Source organism: Botrytis porri (genome assembly GCF_014898465.1).
Source record: "Botrytis porri strain MUCL 3234 chromosome Unknown BPOR_008, whole genome shotgun sequence".
In the NCBI taxonomy this organism is placed as follows: domain Eukaryota; kingdom Fungi; phylum Ascomycota; class Leotiomycetes; order Helotiales; family Sclerotiniaceae; genus Botrytis; species Botrytis porri.
Genome location: NW_024066082.1, coordinates 1,433,498 through 1,451,836, shown reverse-complemented (window position 1 = coordinate 1,451,836; position 18,339 = coordinate 1,433,498). Strand labels below are relative to the sequence as shown.

At 40.3% G+C, this 18,339-nt stretch overlaps 7 protein-coding genes across 7 annotated transcripts; 6 read left to right on the top strand and 1 right to left on the bottom strand.

Moving 5' to 3' along the window:
- Positions 1–1,815: 1,815 nt before the first annotated feature.
- On the top strand, positions 1,816–2,838 carry EAF01_006548 (uncharacterized protein; the record flags this gene model as incomplete). The annotated part of the gene is made up of 1 exon (XM_038914802.1): positions 1,816–2,838. One exon carries the CDS (start codon positions 1,816–1,818, stop codon positions 2,836–2,838), a length of 1,023 nt encoding a protein of 340 aa, XP_038769757.1.
- Positions 2,839–4,583: 1,745 nt separating this feature from the next.
- On the top strand, positions 4,584–6,108 carry EAF01_006547 (uncharacterized protein; the record flags this gene model as incomplete). Its single annotated transcript, XM_038914801.1, has 2 exons — positions 4,584–5,090; positions 5,140–6,108. The coding sequence occupies 2 exons, from the start codon at positions 4,584–4,586 to the stop codon at positions 6,106–6,108; spliced, it is 1,476 nt and encodes a 491-aa protein (XP_038769756.1).
- Positions 6,109–8,344: 2,236 nt separating this feature from the next.
- Positions 8,345–9,662, bottom strand: EAF01_006546 (uncharacterized protein; the record flags this gene model as incomplete). The annotated part of the gene is made up of 3 exons (XM_038914800.1): positions 8,345–9,124; positions 9,180–9,278; positions 9,468–9,662. 3 exons carry the CDS (start codon positions 9,660–9,662, stop codon positions 8,345–8,347), a joined length of 1,074 nt encoding a protein of 357 aa, XP_038769755.1.
- A 3,553-nt stretch (positions 9,663–13,215) lies between these two features.
- Positions 13,216–13,796, top strand: EAF01_006545 (uncharacterized protein; the record flags this gene model as incomplete). The annotated part of the gene is made up of 3 exons (XM_038914799.1): positions 13,216–13,223; positions 13,259–13,307; positions 13,362–13,796. 3 exons carry the CDS (start codon positions 13,216–13,218, stop codon positions 13,794–13,796), a joined length of 492 nt encoding a protein of 163 aa, XP_038769754.1.
- A 4-nt stretch (positions 13,797–13,800) lies between these two features.
- EAF01_006544 (uncharacterized protein) lies at positions 13,801–14,216 on the top strand (the record flags this gene model as incomplete). Its single annotated transcript, XM_038914798.1, has 3 exons — positions 13,801–13,990; positions 14,016–14,125; positions 14,190–14,216. The coding sequence occupies 3 exons, from the start codon at positions 13,801–13,803 to the stop codon at positions 14,214–14,216; spliced, it is 327 nt and encodes a 108-aa protein (XP_038769753.1).
- Positions 14,217–15,386: 1,170 nt separating this feature from the next.
- Positions 15,387–15,857, top strand: EAF01_006543 (uncharacterized protein; the record flags this gene model as incomplete). The annotated part of the gene is made up of 1 exon (XM_038914797.1): positions 15,387–15,857. One exon carries the CDS (start codon positions 15,387–15,389, stop codon positions 15,855–15,857), a length of 471 nt encoding a protein of 156 aa, XP_038769752.1.
- Positions 15,858–17,120: 1,263 nt separating this feature from the next.
- EAF01_006542 (uncharacterized protein) lies at positions 17,121–18,152 on the top strand (the record flags this gene model as incomplete). Its single annotated transcript, XM_038914796.1, has 3 exons — positions 17,121–17,282; positions 17,335–17,871; positions 17,925–18,152. The coding sequence occupies 3 exons, from the start codon at positions 17,121–17,123 to the stop codon at positions 18,150–18,152; spliced, it is 927 nt and encodes a 308-aa protein (XP_038769751.1).
- Between the last annotated feature and the right edge of the window lie 187 nt (positions 18,153–18,339).

The window sequence follows — 18,339 nt, the reverse complement described above, 5'->3', positions numbered from 1 at the left end:
GGAATTGTGTTCCTTTTGACAAAACGATAATGACCCAAAAATTCACATCTCAGTTTTGGAATATCGAAACCTTTCGATTGTACCCACAAACTACTATCAGGTACCACGAACCGAATATAGATTCAGGGCCCATTTTTAAGTGTATTGCATGGATAGCTTGTAATCACCAAATCATGAAATTGGCATACAGCGTTATTCTAAGAAGATCTCCATGGTTGTTTCACATCTATCTAGCCTTGTACAAGTGGAACTTTTACCGATCTCGTCTGAAGATGTTGTGCATGATGGAGGTTTGTCCAAGTTACCAACGTGCGTGCGACATACGCTCAGACTCAAGATTTGTTGCGTAGCGCGATAATCATCCCACAATGATAGGCCGGCGGACTATTCTCCAACAGTCGAAGCTAGCATTATAAAGGCTTCAAACCTTGACGGGACAGCCCTGACTATGAATAGAACACCGACTCTCAAAAGAAAAGGGCTGAAGATTTGTGCGAGTGGGGAAGTGATTTCGAAAGCATGAATAGGTCAAACTACCCAAGAAATTCAATGCTTCAAAAGATGCCAAGTTACCACTTGATCAGAATTTTATGTCAAGATTTGCCGTATGAAATATGACTTGAGATCTTGGCATCAATTACTGTTTGCCAGTCATAATCATGTGGACTGAGCTTGTAGGGCCAATATTGGCGGTGATGATGATCAAGGTTGGAGTTCGCACATGTTGTTTGTTCTTATCCTGACTCTGGAGCCATGTTTATGTATGATTAATATTTTCTAGGGATTATCTCCACTAAGTTGGAATCATAATCTACTAGTACCGGTTGGAAAGACCTTACACAGCTCAGACCAAACTTGGCTGGACATTGACCAGTTCGAGCTATCATTTTCTAGAATCCTTCGATATCTCACTGAGATACAATAGTTAGATCATAATTATTTAGACGTGATAAAGGAGACATCGATACATTGATAACAATCTTTGCAGAAACAGCATGCAAGATAGTCTTATCAATCTCGAAGTCTGAAGAGCTGTGTGTCTTGAACAATTTTAGCAAAATCACTAAGGTATGGGGAACGTGATGTCTCCATACAAATTTCTTCCTTGAAGGTTTACGTCCGAAACTTCTCTCTGGAGTGCATATATGATATGATGCCGCTCGTGCTGCCAAGGTTGCTCGGACGGATTTCATGATCCAAATATAGTGCAGGAACTACTCTGCACACTTTCAAAAATCATTAGGCCCAAGGCACTGCACAAAACTTTGCAAAGTATTTGAGATAGAAAAGTGACTGGATATGGTATGAGGGTGGGACAATCACGTTGAACCCGGGCGAGAGCAGGTGAACGTCAACTATCACTGGCGTGTAAGTTTCTCGTAACCTGATGCATGTTCCGCTGTCGAGACGTACCAACAAACTGGAGCGAAGTCGAATCATCTATAGATCGAGTAACAATAAACATCAAAAGTTCCAACTACTGTGGTTTGGATATTTAAGTTGAATGATGTTGTCCAGAGACTCTTTCACGTGCAGATTCACGGTTTTGACGGAAGTCGCGCTAATGATACTGCTATATACAACAATATCCCTGTCAAAAATATCTCCGCGTCGCGTTTCCGAGTCAATAGAACATTGGGATCAAGTCAAAGTAAACAATTCCAATCTTTTTCGCTGAACAATATTGATTGGAGATATTATTGTCAACCAAGTTACTGCGGTTTTGTTTCGAGCACTCATCATTTTGAAGGCACTGGGGCCAGTCAAACAATCTCATAACGTGCCGCAATCTTGCGGGGCCTTCAGTTCAATCCAATGGCTCCCCAACCTGGCCCTCAGTATCCCCTCTACAACACCACATTTACCTTATATCGTGCTTCTCCACTCTACATTGGCGACAAACCTCTTGATAATTCGACCTTACAAGTACATGCGCGCCGATTTCGAGATATACTTGCAGGCGATGTTTTACGAGGAGTTCGGGTTGGATTAGGATCTGAAGATGATACGCTGGCTCGTGTAGGAGCTCTGCAAACGGTGGTGTGGAGGGTCTTCAAGGTAGAATCGGAATGGGCTGTCGAAGATACCACAGGAGAAGCTCTCGATGAGTCTGTATCTGAATCGATAAATAATCGCGGAATATTAGTCGAAGTCAATTATGAGAAAGCGAAATACTCTGCGATTTTACTACGCACCACTTCCGAAGACGACATGGACGACTCGATCATGGATGATTCTCGCGGTAAATCTGGATTCCTACGATTACCACTTATTTTGACACGAATGCCGCTGTCTCTAAGAGAGATATTCATCCAATACGTCTGCAGGATATACGATACAAGGGTGTCCGCCCTGAAGTTGGAAGGAAAACATTTGATGGACTTCTTCGAAAAATATACATCCAATTCGATCAACTCAGATGGAACCACCGAAGAGCGCCAAGGTAGTATACAAAAGATTATTAAAGAAGTTCAAATCTCCGTTGGTTTCGATATACCTAGTGGATCGGCTGCTCTCAAGACTATCGAAATACATGTTTCCAGGGAGGATTTACCTCGTATGCTTGCACGAGGAAACAAACTCACGAAAGACGAATCACCCTTTATGGCTGCATTGAAAGCTTATGTCAAGGCTCATCTGGCACTGGATCTAGGGCATGAGAAGGTGAAGATTGTTAAGATTGCATGTGGCTCATTTGTACTTGGCGAAGGGAGGTTAAAATTGACGCAGCCATCCATTGGCGACAATGAAGATGATAGACAATATCGAGCGACGAGACAGCTTCTTAATAGACTTGTAGATATCGCGTCCGGGCGAGGAATTTTGGAAGAGAAGTGAGAGCCGACATATCTTCTCATATCGAGGGCTCTTCACACTAACCAGATTCATTCGACGATCACTTTCATAAATGAGCTCATATAACCAAGGGCTTACTGAGGAGGCAATCAAGCTTCACATGCTGATATCAAAGAATACATCCAGAGCTTGTGATCAGGCTTGGCTACACCAAGGGGACTGCGAATCGGAAGATGCAGCTTGTCATTTTACACACTCGGGCCATGACCAGACGCACTGTATGCAAGCTAAGTTTATTGACAGAGCTGCTTCAAGATCAGCGAAATGTCGACTTGCTGCAAGAAGATCAATTGATACATCTTACTGTACGCAATCCGGCTGTAGTCAAAAAAAAATAAGCCTTCAGGCCTCATCTCTCTCGATTTCAATGGTTGAGATCAATCTCGTCTGACCCACCATGGCGGTCTAAGGGTAGAAAATATCAATGATGTTGCGTGTTGTCCTCACAGGCTAAGATCGTCGCATTGGTAGCAGGTCGATTTCTACAAACCGAGATAATGTTCGTGAAATCCAATTTTACATAGAACATTTAATGGACTCTTTCCACAATTAGCGAATCGAGCCCCTATTCAATACTCAATGATAGATACATTAATAAATGTACGAATCGTATGGATCTTGTGCATATGATTTACCCATTCGTACTCCAAGTAATCACCCAACACCACGACGTGCTTGAACAGAACTTTTCTTACTAGTACTTTAACTAGTACTTTGACTATCTACTACTAATCAACCAGTTTGCACCCACGAAGCGAATTGTTATTCACACAACAGTAAAATATGATTCACATACAGTAAATGATACGAACAAATTCCCCCCTCCCCCACCATATATATTGATTTCCATATCCCCCACTTCTACATGCAATAGTGGGGTTGAGGCTTATTTTCTTCTTCTCTTTGCTTCTTCTGAGCCGTTTCTTCAACCGGCGCATGTGGCGTGTTGAAGTCGGCCAGTCATAGCCAGTCATAGCCAGTCATAAGCCAGTCAATCAAACCCTTTCCAGAACCCGTGACTACGCGAATTTCTGTTGGAGGTGGGGTTGACTCACGTCTCCAACCAACTAATAACTATCTACCTACCTAGGTGATACTCTTCCTTATTACTCCGTAGAGTGGCTTTGGGTACCTTTGATCACCGTTCTTACAATATATGAGATCAAAGTTGAGCTACCTACCTAAACTATTAAATGGAATAGGATAATTGATCAAATCAAATCAAATCAAATCAAATCAAATCAAATCAAATCAAATCATATCACCTGTCATTCCACAGCAAAGAAACCTCGACCTCGACAAAAAGGCGAAAGACGAGACACACGCGGACAAGTTGAGGCGTCTGTCTATCTTTTTTCGCGATTGCGCGCCGCAACCCTCATTTCTCTCCACACACCCACCCATAACCACCTGGGCAGAATCCACACACAGACCGAACCACCATTCGATATCACCCGCCACAATCATTATCAACCCTCGAACCCTCCAACCTGATATTAAACATCAATAAGTTATATCGATAAAATCAATTAATTGATCTCTCTCCTCTATTCTTGACCTGTTGACAATTTATTATCACGACAATTATTGCTATCTCCCGCAAATCTCTTAATCATTCAATCCACGAGTCATTGTCGCGTCATTGCGATTCTACATCGGCGTAATTTAACAATATCGAGTCCCACTTGACGCGACGGAAACCCGCGTTTCAATACACCTCCCCTCTGATGGCAAACAACGACATTAATGCCACCCCTATCGGTGCGCATGAACCGGCATTAGTAGAAACCCTCCAGAATTTGATATCGCAAGGGGACAACGAAGGATACCGCGCTGAGAAGAGCGTCGCAACACAACCCGCGATTGCCATCGCGCCCACATCCGACAATTCTCAATCGACAGTAGACGGCCAGGACGCTGTATTTACACCACCAGCCTCTGATGAATTCTCATCGCAAAGTACCAATCAAGATGGAGGACCTTTATCGCAACTCTCGCAACTCTCACAATTGGCTGCCGCACAACTACCACTTGAAAGTAATACCAATATAACACCACCAAAAATAAGCATCACTCTGAATGCGAGTCAGAAGAGAACCGCAGATGGTCATGTAAAATCAAAAGCGTCTAATTCAAATTCACCAAGTCCCAAAGGTCCATCATCCTCTCGAAGCCATACAAGAAATACAAGCACAGTCAGCAATGCATCTTCGGTCGCAAGTAGATTTGGGGAGGTCAGTAGAGTTTCTAGAGCAATAGGGTACTTGAACTAAATTTAGACAGCTATCCTCCGAATTAAGAACTCGACTTTCGTATGCAATGGTCAAGGTTAACAATGGATGGGAATCGAAATCAATCAATGAAGTTGAGACTATTGCATCACAAGCTGGATCTCCAACATCATCGAATTCAACCCTCAATAATCGCAGAAACCTTCACACGTCTCCTAGAACAGCTATAGCAAATATTCAAGGCCAGGGATCTAGAGATGTATTTGGACCACGACCTACAGCCGATTTTGACCTGTATACACGAACAGAACCACTGTCTCGAACCTATGAATCATTCTGGCGTGATCATTCTACCGCCAACGGGACTCAGTCATATAGGCATAACTTATATAACTCCTCATCGCCACAATCCAAGTCTCTCGCTCCTCCAGCTGATATACGACCAACACCTCCTTCTAGAAGATCAGACTTGAAATTCTCAAAACTTCCATCTATCCCACGCCACTCAAGCGCCAACTCGCATCACTCATTCAATAACTCTGCTCCTCAAACCCCCAGCGGGACTACTCATCGTCGCTCTGAGCATGCTACAACCTCTGGAAATGTACCAACAAGAGAACAAGAGAAACGAGAGACGTTAGAACAAGATGCAATCGAAATGTTGTTATCCATGGGCTCGCCAGGGAATTCACAAACCATTGGACCTAATTTAACTCCTCCACAACTGACGAAGAAAAGCCCCAGGCAAAGCCCTCTTCATACAGAACTTGGGCCGATGACTCAAAATAATAAGGTTAAAATAGGACCCCAGAACCAACGCAGAGTGGAGTTTGCAGAGAGTGTTAGTAGTGGGGGAAGCGACAATGGATACCAAGCAGCAAGCCATAGGAAATCCACCATGAAAAATAATCTTCAAAGCAGACGGGTAACGGACAGGATGTTGGATGAAATGGATGAGAGTAGTGATGAAGAAGTCGAATTACCTTTGCCACAGGGAAGACGTATACCAGGGCGTGTCTAAAAGCATGTTACGCGGGTCGATCGATTATCTTTACTTTTCGCAATTTATTGTTATACAGGGTCTCACTTAACCGATGAGTACATACCAAAAAGCATCCTTCAAGAAGGAAATACTAGCATTGTTTGGAGTATTCGACTTTTCACATCATCATTCGGGCTTCGATACCCATCCATCATCACATTCGTCTTTTGGCACTCGAACAGCATTCTCGGATTATGCTCAGGGTTATGTGATAGGTCTATATTTGATCATACAGTTTCATTGGCTCGGTTATAAATCAGGAGATTCGAGGGGTATCTTGAAGGGTATTTTTCGGGTGATGGCGTCACGTGGGGAGTTGGGAAGGGGTCATTTTTTATCTTTATCTTTTTTATTGTATATACATAGGTATACATGTGTGTATACGCATGGGGGCTAGGCGGTAATCAATCCGGTGCATAGACTAGCTTGGCAGCTAGATTTGGAGTAATATATTTATTGATGACTTGGAATTATATCTAGGTACCTACTTGGTGATACTGTGATCGAATCATGGGTTTATATTGTACAACGCACATCTTCCTTTGGTATTGGGAACCCTTGCTCGCTTTGACTCTGTATGTCAATCGAAGGGTTGGGAAAGTCTTGGGAGCCTGAGGGCATGTTGAATGCTGATGTTGAATGTTGAGTATAGGGTAATGAGTGTTGTATATCGAATATTAAGTAATAAGTAGTGAGCATTATTAAGTATCGATTGTTAAGTATTGTATTTACTGTTAAGTCTTGATTATCCACTTTTGATTGTTGATTCATGTTTCTTGATTCGCGATTCATAATTCTTGATACAGTACTTCGAGGATTGTGATTGGAGAGGGAGAGAGAGGGAGAGGGAGAGAAAGAAAATTGACGGTTGATTTGGTGGGGGAATGTTTGCAGATGTGTGAGGGTTGTATATCTGATGTATGGAGTTGTTGATTGTTGATTGTTGATAGTGATCGGTGATTATTGAATATATATAGCCTATAGGTATGAGTATGAGTATATTGGTATAGACATATATAGCCCTGAGGATTATCAATATACCTAATATGTATATACACCTGTAGAAACTTACATGCAAGTTTTTTCTTCTTTTTATCAGATTAGTTTCTGTGTTTATATAGGACTATGACGGCCTGTTGAGACAACTTCGGACATACCATACATAACATCCTTGTCTCCTGTATAATCTTCTTATTCAATATTGAAAAACTTATCATTCAAGCTATTGAAATAATTTCAAACATTTGATATATATTCTAGTTCTTGTACGTAGTAATATGATCTAAATTTTGTTTATATACTCTTATATACCTCAAATACTTTAATATATCTTTAATTCTATTAATTTGAATATCAAATAAATCTTTAACAAGATGAGCTATAATATAAGTCCCAAAATGCTTAAGGAAATAATAAGGGGAATATTAATAATGTAAAATTAATTTTTAAATATTGAGAAGCTGAAGATATTATATTTAGAAATTATAATATTTATATTGAATTAAATTGATATAAAAAATAGAGTCAAATATTTGAGATTAAGGATTTTATATATTAAATTAAAAGATTTGTATAAAATATGTGAATCTTTAAGTATTGTATAAAAAGATTATGTAGGAGATAAGAATGCTATGTATGATATGTTCGAAGTTGTCTTAACAGGCCGCCTTAGTGGAGTAGTAGAGTAGTATAGATGAACAATTTGACCTTTGAAAAGTTTAGAGTGGGAAGGGAATGACAAGCGAGCTCGTTTATACAGAGAACTCCAAAGACTATCCTCAATCACATAATCAAATTACTGGGTGAAATTGTTACTCTAATAACACTAAAATGTAGGTAATTTTCCTAGAGATGTAACGAATTAAAGAATTATACACAGAATGACTTTATCACAAGGTTTAAAAGATTGGTCAGAACATTGTATGTTAATCAGTTGAGATGTTTTACATTGTAGATGTTGGTAATGAGATGTCCTTTCTAACCGAGCGAGCACCATCCTTAGGTCTTGTACAGTCTTCTCCAATTCATTCGTATTCATCTCGGGTATAATCTTGAAAGGAAGATTCTCTGTTTCCTTGATAAAGCCTCAGAGAACTATTTGGCTATCTTGAAATCCTATATTTCTTGATCCCAATCAAGAGCTGCGAGCTCAAGTTCTGTACAAATTGACTTTGGCCAACGATTAAAGGTTCTATGCCCCACTGAATGCTTCAACCTACCAATCCATTTTCTCCAAATCCCAAGGTAACTCATCATCTTCTATTTCAGTACATAGATATGTTTCTTCAAAGGCCCCATCTTCCTTCCCTGAATCCTCACCTGTACAGCCTAAAGCAAGATTATTTTTGAGCAGAGATAATATAAGATCACCCAGCTCCTTTGTTTCCTCCTCACCAGAAAGACGGTCGAATGAATGCTCATTACAAAGACATCTGTACATAGCAACACATCCGCCGATTGATCCTTTCGAGTAATTACATTCGATAATCTTGTTAAGTTCGACCGTTTCCGAACAAAGAGCCCAAATCAGTGCACTTTGAGTCTTGGCAAGAAGCTTATACAAGATACTAAGCTTGGTTTGCACCAGTCTGTACAACTCTTGGTCTTCTTTGATGACCCCCTTCTCAAGATCTGAGAGGGAATCCCATCTGCCAACTGTATAGATCAAACATTCTCTGAAAAGCACTCCGTGGCGAAGTTTGCGGGCCAAAAGAAGCAAGGTTACACAATCATCTTGACATACGCAGGCTTCGGTATTGTATATTGTAGGTGAGACATCAAACAAGCTGCTCTTAAACAAAGCACCTGTCAAGGTTGCTGAAACCACTGGCAAAGCGCAATAGTAATCAGCCGAGAGTGTGAGTCTTTCGAGCTCGTCTGTAGTCTCAATTTTGTAATTCTTCGAATGAATAGCACAAAGGAGTTTTCGAACGGATTCAATTTCTTCGTCAGGTCCATCGACAAGAGTCATCTGTTGCTCTGTTATCTCCGGCGACTATTTCGAGAGTTAGCACTTAGTATTCATGCAAAGAAGTTCGCGGGAAACATACATCTGAAGCCGGCATCAAAGCCCAGCCTCCATCTTCATCAATGACAGAGCGATGGTCATATTTGAATAGTGCACAAGCGGGTGCAGGTTGCTTGTCGTCCTAGAATGCGAGAGTCAGTGATTGTCAATCAAGGGGAACTTTGGTATGAAATAATGAAGCCAAGTTTATCCTCTCGTCATTGGGTTGGCTTGCAGTGTTGGACATGAGAATTGTTTTGGATGAGATGAAACAAGCACCCCCAGAACTAGGTACTAAATAGGACTTATCAAGGAGATCTGTGAAACTCACCGAATCAAGAAACTTGCGAAAATAATTCGAGTGATGTTTGAGACCGGAAGAATGTAAATGGAATTCCTGGTTGAACACTGTAAATCGTGTGTCAGCCTTGACACCAAGTGCAAGGAAAACGATGGGCGATGGAGTTTCTTGTTGTTCTGGCGTTAGATCTTCATTGTATTTTCTTTTCTTGCTTTCTTGTGCCATTGTGATGAACGATGTTCAGTGTTGTTTATTGTTGAGAGTAAGAGAACTGTCGCGTTTGGTTGCTTAGAAGAGACTGACTCGAATTGCAGTACCAGTGAAGTTATTATACTTCAATACCAGGTGCTAAGAAACTTGGCAGGTCAGAGAGAGTCCTTTGGCCGGTAAGCTTCGCCTTTTGAAATTCCAAGATGATGGCATGAAAGCTGCTGGGTAAGTTTCTATCATAAAAGAGGAAGAACAAGAGGAAGAATAAGAGGGCTTGAATATCCGTAGTCAATTATGGCCAATGAAGTTGGTCAATTTGACTCGTCTATACTGCTAACAAACTATTATACAACATTGAGAACCATGGGTAGTTCGTCACGTGAACTCGAATTCCAAACCAGACGCTTTAATTCACTTTGCTTGGGACTGACAATCTATGAAAAACATATCGCAGTATGTGTATACCCTTTTCAGTTCATTAATGAGTAGGTAGTCTTTACCGATCAATTTTGAGTAATCTAGTTAGCTGCTCTCAATTCTCTGCACCTCTTGATATTCACATCACTAGCTTGCGAGATTACTGCGTAATTATTAAACCTTCAGATAATGAATATCCACTAACAAACTTTCCATGTATTTACTATTAATATCGGATACAAAGTGAATACTACAACAGGTTATTGGCGACAAATAAGCAACTTCTAGCATCCTAAATAGCCCTCATCTTACTAGGAGCAAGAATCAAACTTATCACTCCTTCAATTGAAGAATAACAACAAGGCTAGCTTTGTTTCCAAGAGTTACGAGGATTTCCTCTACTTTAAATCACAATCATGCTCTTTTTCACAACCATATTATAATACATCTACCAGTATTATGTAACATAACACACCACTTACCAGAAACTCAAAATGTCTCCAAGTATTTTCAAGAAGGGACTTAAGCCATCTGAAGAATCAGATTACGGAAATCCTATTATATTCATATCCCCAGACCATAAACTTGATGTTCGTCTGACGGTTTTCAAACAAGAGTTTCATGTGTACTCTTATACAGTATAGGCAATAGTATACTATAATAAAACGGTAGCGCATATAAAGCTTTTGATACAGTAGATAGTGCATATTAAAGAAATATAAACTTATCGTTGTATATATCATTTAATCAAATATATATAAAGATATATAGAAAAATTGAAATATTAAAGCTTAAAAATAAAAAGATAATATTAAAAATCAAAACTAATTTTAATAAAACTTAGATAATGAAAAAATACTTTCAAAATGTTTAAATTCATAAAAAATTATATAACGTAACGTATGGGGAACTCGGACATATGGGGAACTCGGACACTTTTAGCCCATCACCAACTTGAAACCGCAATAACTTTTATTATGCATACCCAATCACCTTCTACATCTGCTCAAATTGAAGAGAAGCTTCAAAAGGCTATAATTTCACTTCAATTGAAAGAATTTAAATCAATTAGAAAGGCTGCAGAGCATTTTGAAGTCCCTAAGTCTACCCTAGCTGATAGGCTGGCTGGGAAGAAAACACGTTCCCAAACCCACGAAATGGCTCAAATTCTTTCAAACGCAGAAGAAAATACTCTTGTACGATGGATTTCACGACTTACCATCACTGGATTCCCTGCTACACCTATGTTGGTGAAGGAAATGGCCGACGAAATTCGTCTTCGACGCGTTCGGGTCGCGTCATCTCGAAATCCTACCTCGACAGAAATTCCACCTATAGGCCACGAATGGATCTATAGATTCCAAAAACGACATCCAGAACTTAAAACATGCTATTCACGTCAATTAGAGTCTAATCGGGCTAAAGAAGCAACTCCGGAGAATATTCAGGCTTGGTTTGACGCGTTTCGCACGCGTCTCATTGAGCGAAAGTATGAATTAGATGATATGTATAATATGGATGAAACCGGATTTGGAGTTGGAAGTACTCAAAGTACGCGCATTATAGTCGATTCTACTCAGAAATCGAATTGGAAAGTTACAGCTGGCAAGCAAGAATGGATAACTGCATTTGAATGTGTCAATGCAGCTGGAAATGCTCTATCACCTATGGTCATTTTCAAGGCTCAGAATACGAATTCTGCATGGATTCCAAAGGACACACCTCAAAGCTGGCAGTTCTCTACTAGTACAAATGGATGGACCTCAAATAGCCATGGATTAGAATGGTTAAAAAGGGTTTTCGAACCAGAATCCAAGAAAGTGTCAGGTGACCGACCTCGACTTTTGATCATGGATGGCCATTCAAGCCATATTACAGGTAGCTTTATTGCTTTCTGTATAGATAATGATATTGATTTACTTATATTACCTCCTCATTGCTCTCACTTGCTTCAGCCACTTGATATTGCGGTGTATGGGCCAATGAAACGATATCATGCTTTAGAGGTCGATCGATATTCTCGAGCTGGTGTAAAGCGAATCCAAAGAGCTGAATGGGTAGAACTCTTTCAAAATATTAGAAAAAAAGCATTGAATTCTTCTAATATTAAAGCTGGCTGGAGAGGAGCTGGTTTAGTACCTTTTGCCCCACGAAAAGTACTCGATTCATTACCATTTAACTCCTCCCAGCAACCTTCTACTCCACAAATGAGAACCCCCAATCAAGACCTAGACTTTTCTATACTCAGGAGTTCTCCTCCAGATGGAACAGAACTAAGGCAAGCAAATCAGATCTTTAATACAGCTCTAGCAAGCAGTGGTTCTCCTGCATCGCCAACTCGTCGATATGCCAAGAGAATGACTAGGCTTGTAGAATCTCAAAATGCTGAGATAGCCCTACTTCGGAAACAGCTCTCTGATGCTCAGGAGGTAATTGAGACTCGAAAGAAAAGAACTAAAGGCAAAAGAGTCAAATTACAAGGTCAATTTGTCTTTAGTACTAAGGAAGTATTGAAAATGGTACGTGAGGCGGAGGAAAAACCGAAGGAGAAAAAGCCACGAGGACGGCCACGCAAACGCCCAATTGAAGAATCAGAAGAAGAGATTGAAGAAGAAGAGCTAGAGAATAGTTCAAGTGATTCGGAATTGGAATTGGAGGATTGTGTGGCTCGTAGAACAAGATCGCGTGTAGAATAATTGAAAAAGTGTCCGAGTTCCCCATATGTCCGAGTTCCCCATACGTTACGTTAATAATATTAATTTTAATATTAATTTTAATATTAATATTTAAAGATATTAAAAAGATCAAAATATTTAATAATATTAATGATTTATTATTAATTAATAATAAATTAATTGAATATAGGATTTGATATTATTGAAATCTAGAGATAATCTTAAATTCGTATATTTTGGTTTATTTTGTATCAATTAGAGATTTATATTCCTATATATTATCCACAGTAATATTTAATATTAGAATAATATTGAATTCCATATCATGTATGTATATATTTCGAAAAAAATCGATACGTACCACTAAACTAACCCGTATACGAATTACGGGAAATACTATTGCCTACACTGCTCTCACATCTTGAAGAAAGGATCAAATTACTTCCGCAAATTTCTCGATTCGCCTGATAAGCAAAATGAATCCGTATCAGACCCGGCTCTGTTACGATACGATTACAGCACAGTGTTTGATGAGGATGACACTTGGGGCTTGGTGACTGTTGCAAAGGTACGTAAAGCTCTTTATTTACTTGACGACAAGTTAGCTAATATACTGACATAGGCTCCGTTGTTAACTGAGGAAATGATATCCCGAACAAATGATATAGAAGGAGAAATTGAGGGGTTTCGACAACTCCTTTGCGCCATGTATTCAACGCCCTATACCATCAAGGATTTTGAAGAGCTATCAACACTTACTCGCATTGCAGACTTCTACTGCGCTCTTCCGATAGTTTCAGCCACCCTCACTGGCGCGCTTATTGATAGCCCTATATTTTTGAAACGAGAAGTTGAAGATCCATCTGCCTGCACAAAGGATCAGCTAGCGGAGGATTATGACTCTATGATTTTCCTCGCGCAGAAGCTTAGAAATCCCATTCTCTTCCGTGAGTGTCTAGTTCACATCGTAGCCAATTGGAAGGATAAAGATAATTTCAAGTTTCATCGTACTCGAAATGATAAAACTATCAGTTGTTCAATCAAATCAAAGTTTTGACGAAATGACCATCAGCTCGCAATATGCACTTTCGGTCGCGGTTATGGTGAGCAAGTTTTCGCGGGGTGCACCTGAACTAGCACTGGTACTGGTAGCCGCTGAGAAAAACTATATCTTTTTTCATCGTGAACTAAAAATGGCAGTTACATTTTTGGAAAACCTTGAGCGCAAAACTGGCTCAAGTGGGGGGTGCTGTAAGTTTTCTTATTTCTACAATAGATCCGTTATTGGCCAACAATCTTGTATTGGATCGTACCAATGACGGACCTGGCGAAGGCTGTTATAAGCATTGCTTCCTCTGCACCGAGATCGCTGATAATGAATTGCCTGTAAGTACGTACCTTTATTCTTCACTGTCTGTACTTGAACGAAACTAATACGACGTATCATCAGTGGGAAACCATGGCTGTTGACTGGTAGGTAAAGGCTAAAAGAGCCACAAGAAGAACCCACAGGTAGATTAACGTGAGAAGATGAAAAACAAGCTAAGGGCAAAGTTTTGATCTAGTGATTTGTTGTAGGTGGGAGTTTAGGATGTTTCATTGACAGGTTTTCCTATTGTTCGCGAGGATACAAGGTGTTACAAGATAACCTCGAGTAGAAGGGATTATTTGTGCAAAACACAAGATACTCTTTCTTATGAAAGATTAATTACATTCACGGTCAAACACTTGCTCAATATCCCAGTCGAGACATCATGCAGAGTATTGTTATTTTCTTATGAGCGATGTGACTAGACATGATCTAGCTACAGATTTCTCAAGAACTGATATTCAAATTCTAAAAGGTCATGGCAAGCTTATAAGTCTTAAGTGATGAGCTAACACCAAGGTAATATTTTTCAATTACCACCACAATCTGCAGCTTCCCATGTTGACACATCACCACTTGATAAGGTCTGACTGATTGGATGAGTATCAAAGAATATTTGACTGGAGAATGGTGATGAGTGTGTTATAATTCAATCTGTACAAACATATCTGACTAGCCTTCATCAAATCTAACCCCTTATTTCTCGCTAAATATTGTTGCATGCTCGCCTCTAACAATTTCTGATGTAACGAAGCAAAGAGTACTATAAAATGCATATATGGATTGAATTTCTCATAACACCGGAATTATTGTGTTTGATGTACAGCCATGTGCACATGAAGCCAATTTTGTTTTTATCAAGATTATATGATAGGTTCGACACGATGTTCAGACCAAAAAGTTTGAGTTTCACCGGATGGCAATCCCCAACACCGACTTCTGGGCGGCTCTGAAACATCGAAAATCCGGATATGATCGTAGAAGAACGCAATACTAGGATTTTCATTCCATTGTTGAGGTCCCCAACAATAGGGGCTACCGAGGCCCAGGTAATGTTTTCTGTAAGCGCTTACCCCAAAGATCCATCAGCGTCCAACAACAGGTTCTCGGATCCACACACTGGCTTCCCACTTACAGCCACAATCACAACTTTTTGAAAACAAAAGAAAACACTTAAAAAGCGGTGTCTCGGTTTCCATTAGTCCCATTCCAAAACCTCCTCAATTCAGAATTAAGCATAAAATCTTCCCCATTTTTGAACCCCCCTTGTTTTTAACCATGCCTTCCATAATATCCATCGCCGTGCTCTTCGGTCTTTCAAATCTCGTTTCTTACATTCCCACATGTACAGATTGTGAGAAATGGACGACACGCTCTGGTGTTACCCCAGCGTACTTCATTACCCATTTTAAAATGGCATGTGAAGAAGGAATAGTTCTCGATTGTGCTGGCGAAGCGCCATACTCTATGACAATAAACTACACACCTCCTGATGCCAGCAAAGAAGAGCAAGGTCCAGCGGTATATGATGCGTCATGCTCTGGATTGACTGGCCTTACGACGGATTACGTGGCATGCAATGCTCCATATAGTTGGGTAACAACTGCGGTTGGGTTTAGTGGAGATGTGAAAGTTAGAATGGAATTCAAGGCGAATGGACATAGTTGGGATGGGAAAGGATCGTATGATATACAGGGAGTTGAAGATAGTTTCTTGATAAAGCCGGATTTGTCGAGGGATTGGATTTAACTTTAGTGATGTATGCTAAGAAAGACTTCTTCGGTGGTTGAGACATCCCTCAGAAGTGGAGGAGTTTTGGAACTATGTTATCCAGAAAAATCGGCCTTGACGCACTTAGAATCGATATGCTCATGTCTCAACTAATATATTCGAACTTTGTCCTCCGCCGGGAGGACCTTCTTCAAGGACATTTTACAATCCTAAGTCTGTGAAAGGATAATTTGTATGTGAACCGAGCTTCTTTCTTTACACTTCAGTCGAGAAATGCGAATCACTCTAGATGGCCAGTTCATCTTAACATGTGCTCGATTATCTCGTTCCAGACCGGATCTCGTTCCTTCCCGGTTGATTATCATATTCGCTCTGCCAATTGATGCTATATGTGACACAAGCTCAGGTACCTGGGTAGGGATGTGATTGATGACCTCCTAGAAAAGTCGACTATCTGGCCGAGGCAAATCGAAGCATCCAGAAAGCTCTCACATCATGGAAAGCTTTTGGGTATGTATCTCAAATATGAGTCAAAAAAGCGGCCATTCCTGCATTGATTGTTTGTAGATGTTGGGCGCCTAGGACGTTGTTAGCTCCCCCATCTAGCCCACAGCAGAATAAATAGCAATTCTAAGTTACTATTACCTTCGATTGACTTAACATTCGCACTGCGAGGAGGTCCGTGAAACAAAAATTGTACCTCAACCACGAGCGACAAGGAACTCGAACCCTCAACCTTAGCCTGGAAAGCTTCCTTATGATAGGAGGTCCACACGCTGCCGTTGCGCCGATCACCCAATGTTGCTATGCAAAGCGGTTTGAAATTAGTCAATGAATCCAAGAATTTGAAGTGACATGTTAAATGTCTCGACAAATCCCACAATCACGTGCAATAGCCCTAGCTTACTTACGATTTTGCGTGCCCTATGAATTGCAAATGATTGGTCAATCTATCACCCCACGTTGATAATCCAGATTATGGTATTGGGTTGGGTTGGTATCTCTATCGTTCTTATCACTTAGGGTATTATATTTCTATATACCATATACCCAGGAGGCTGCATTGAGGTTATATAATTACTTTATACTTCAATCCATACCTTCTTGTCATTCTCTTTCTGAGTGTAACTGAATCAGCTTCTTGATATCACTTACAGAAACTGTCAGTCGCTATCCAGCAAACCTTTCGTCCCCAATTTCAAATTTTGGGGGTCGAAATAATATATATCACCAACATCCTTTTCTTATTCAAAACCTACTCAATACACATACCTCTTCATTATGGCACTTTCAATGCATAGTCACTCTGGACAATTCTGTCCCGGCCACGCAAAAGATACTCTAGAACAAGTTATTCAAACCGCCATTTCCCGGGGCATGCAAACCTTTGCATTAACAGAGCACATGCCCCGTAACTCAAATTCTGATTTATATCCTGAAGAAGTACTTTTTCAAACTCTCTTCCATATCACCCGCAACAATCTAACAAATCTAGGTCGAAGCCGGTGATGACATATCTCTGCTCATACCCAGACATGAAGCCTATCTCATTGAAGCCACTTGTCTTCGCGAAAAATACAAGAACGAACTCAATATTCTTATAGGCTTTGAAGGAGAATGGATTCGATCGGATTATGGACCTTTGATCAAAGATCTTGCTTCGAATGCTCTCATTGATTTCTTCATTGGTTCGATACATCACGTGAATGAAATCCCTATTGATTATGATGCTGCATTCTACACCAAAGCGATTGAGAAATCAGGAGGCTCGGAGGAGAAATTATATGAGGACTATTTTGAACAGCAGTATGAAATGTTGCAAGCCTTAAAGCCGAAGGTTGTAGGCCATTTCGATTTGATTCGGTTGTTGAGTGAGACGCCGGATAGAGATTTGACTGAGTGGAAAGGAGTTTGGGATATGGTCTTGAGAAATTTGCTGGAGGTGGTGAAGTATGAAGGGTTGTTGGAAATTAATACCAGTGCGTTGAGAAAGGGATTGAAGGAGCCATACCCGGGAAGACAGATCTGCGAGGTATGTATTACACGTGTGGGAATCCGATAGAGGAGATTCTGACCGAACCACAGGCATACATACGATTTGGTGGCAAGTTCACTATGTCTGATGATAGTCATGGTGTTGCGCATGTAGGAACAAATTTCGTTAAAGCGATAGAGTATATAGAATCTCTGGGGGTTGAGGAGATTTATACGTTCGAGCGGACTACTCTAGTTGGATCAAATGGTATCAATCAAACTTTGAGTTTGAAGAGTGTACCTTTATCAAGTGTGAAGGAAACCTTCATCCTGGGTTGATTTATATTTAGGCAATTATATGTCGTTCAAACCATGTTAGTATGGCGCATGTTCTCAGGTATGATGTTATTATGTGACCGCGTACCCAGGGCAATGAGGATCCATAAAGGAGAGGGGTATCATGGCATGAGAGTCGGCAAGTGAGGTGGCAATTCTGTATGATTTTCCCCTGTTTCTAAACATATTC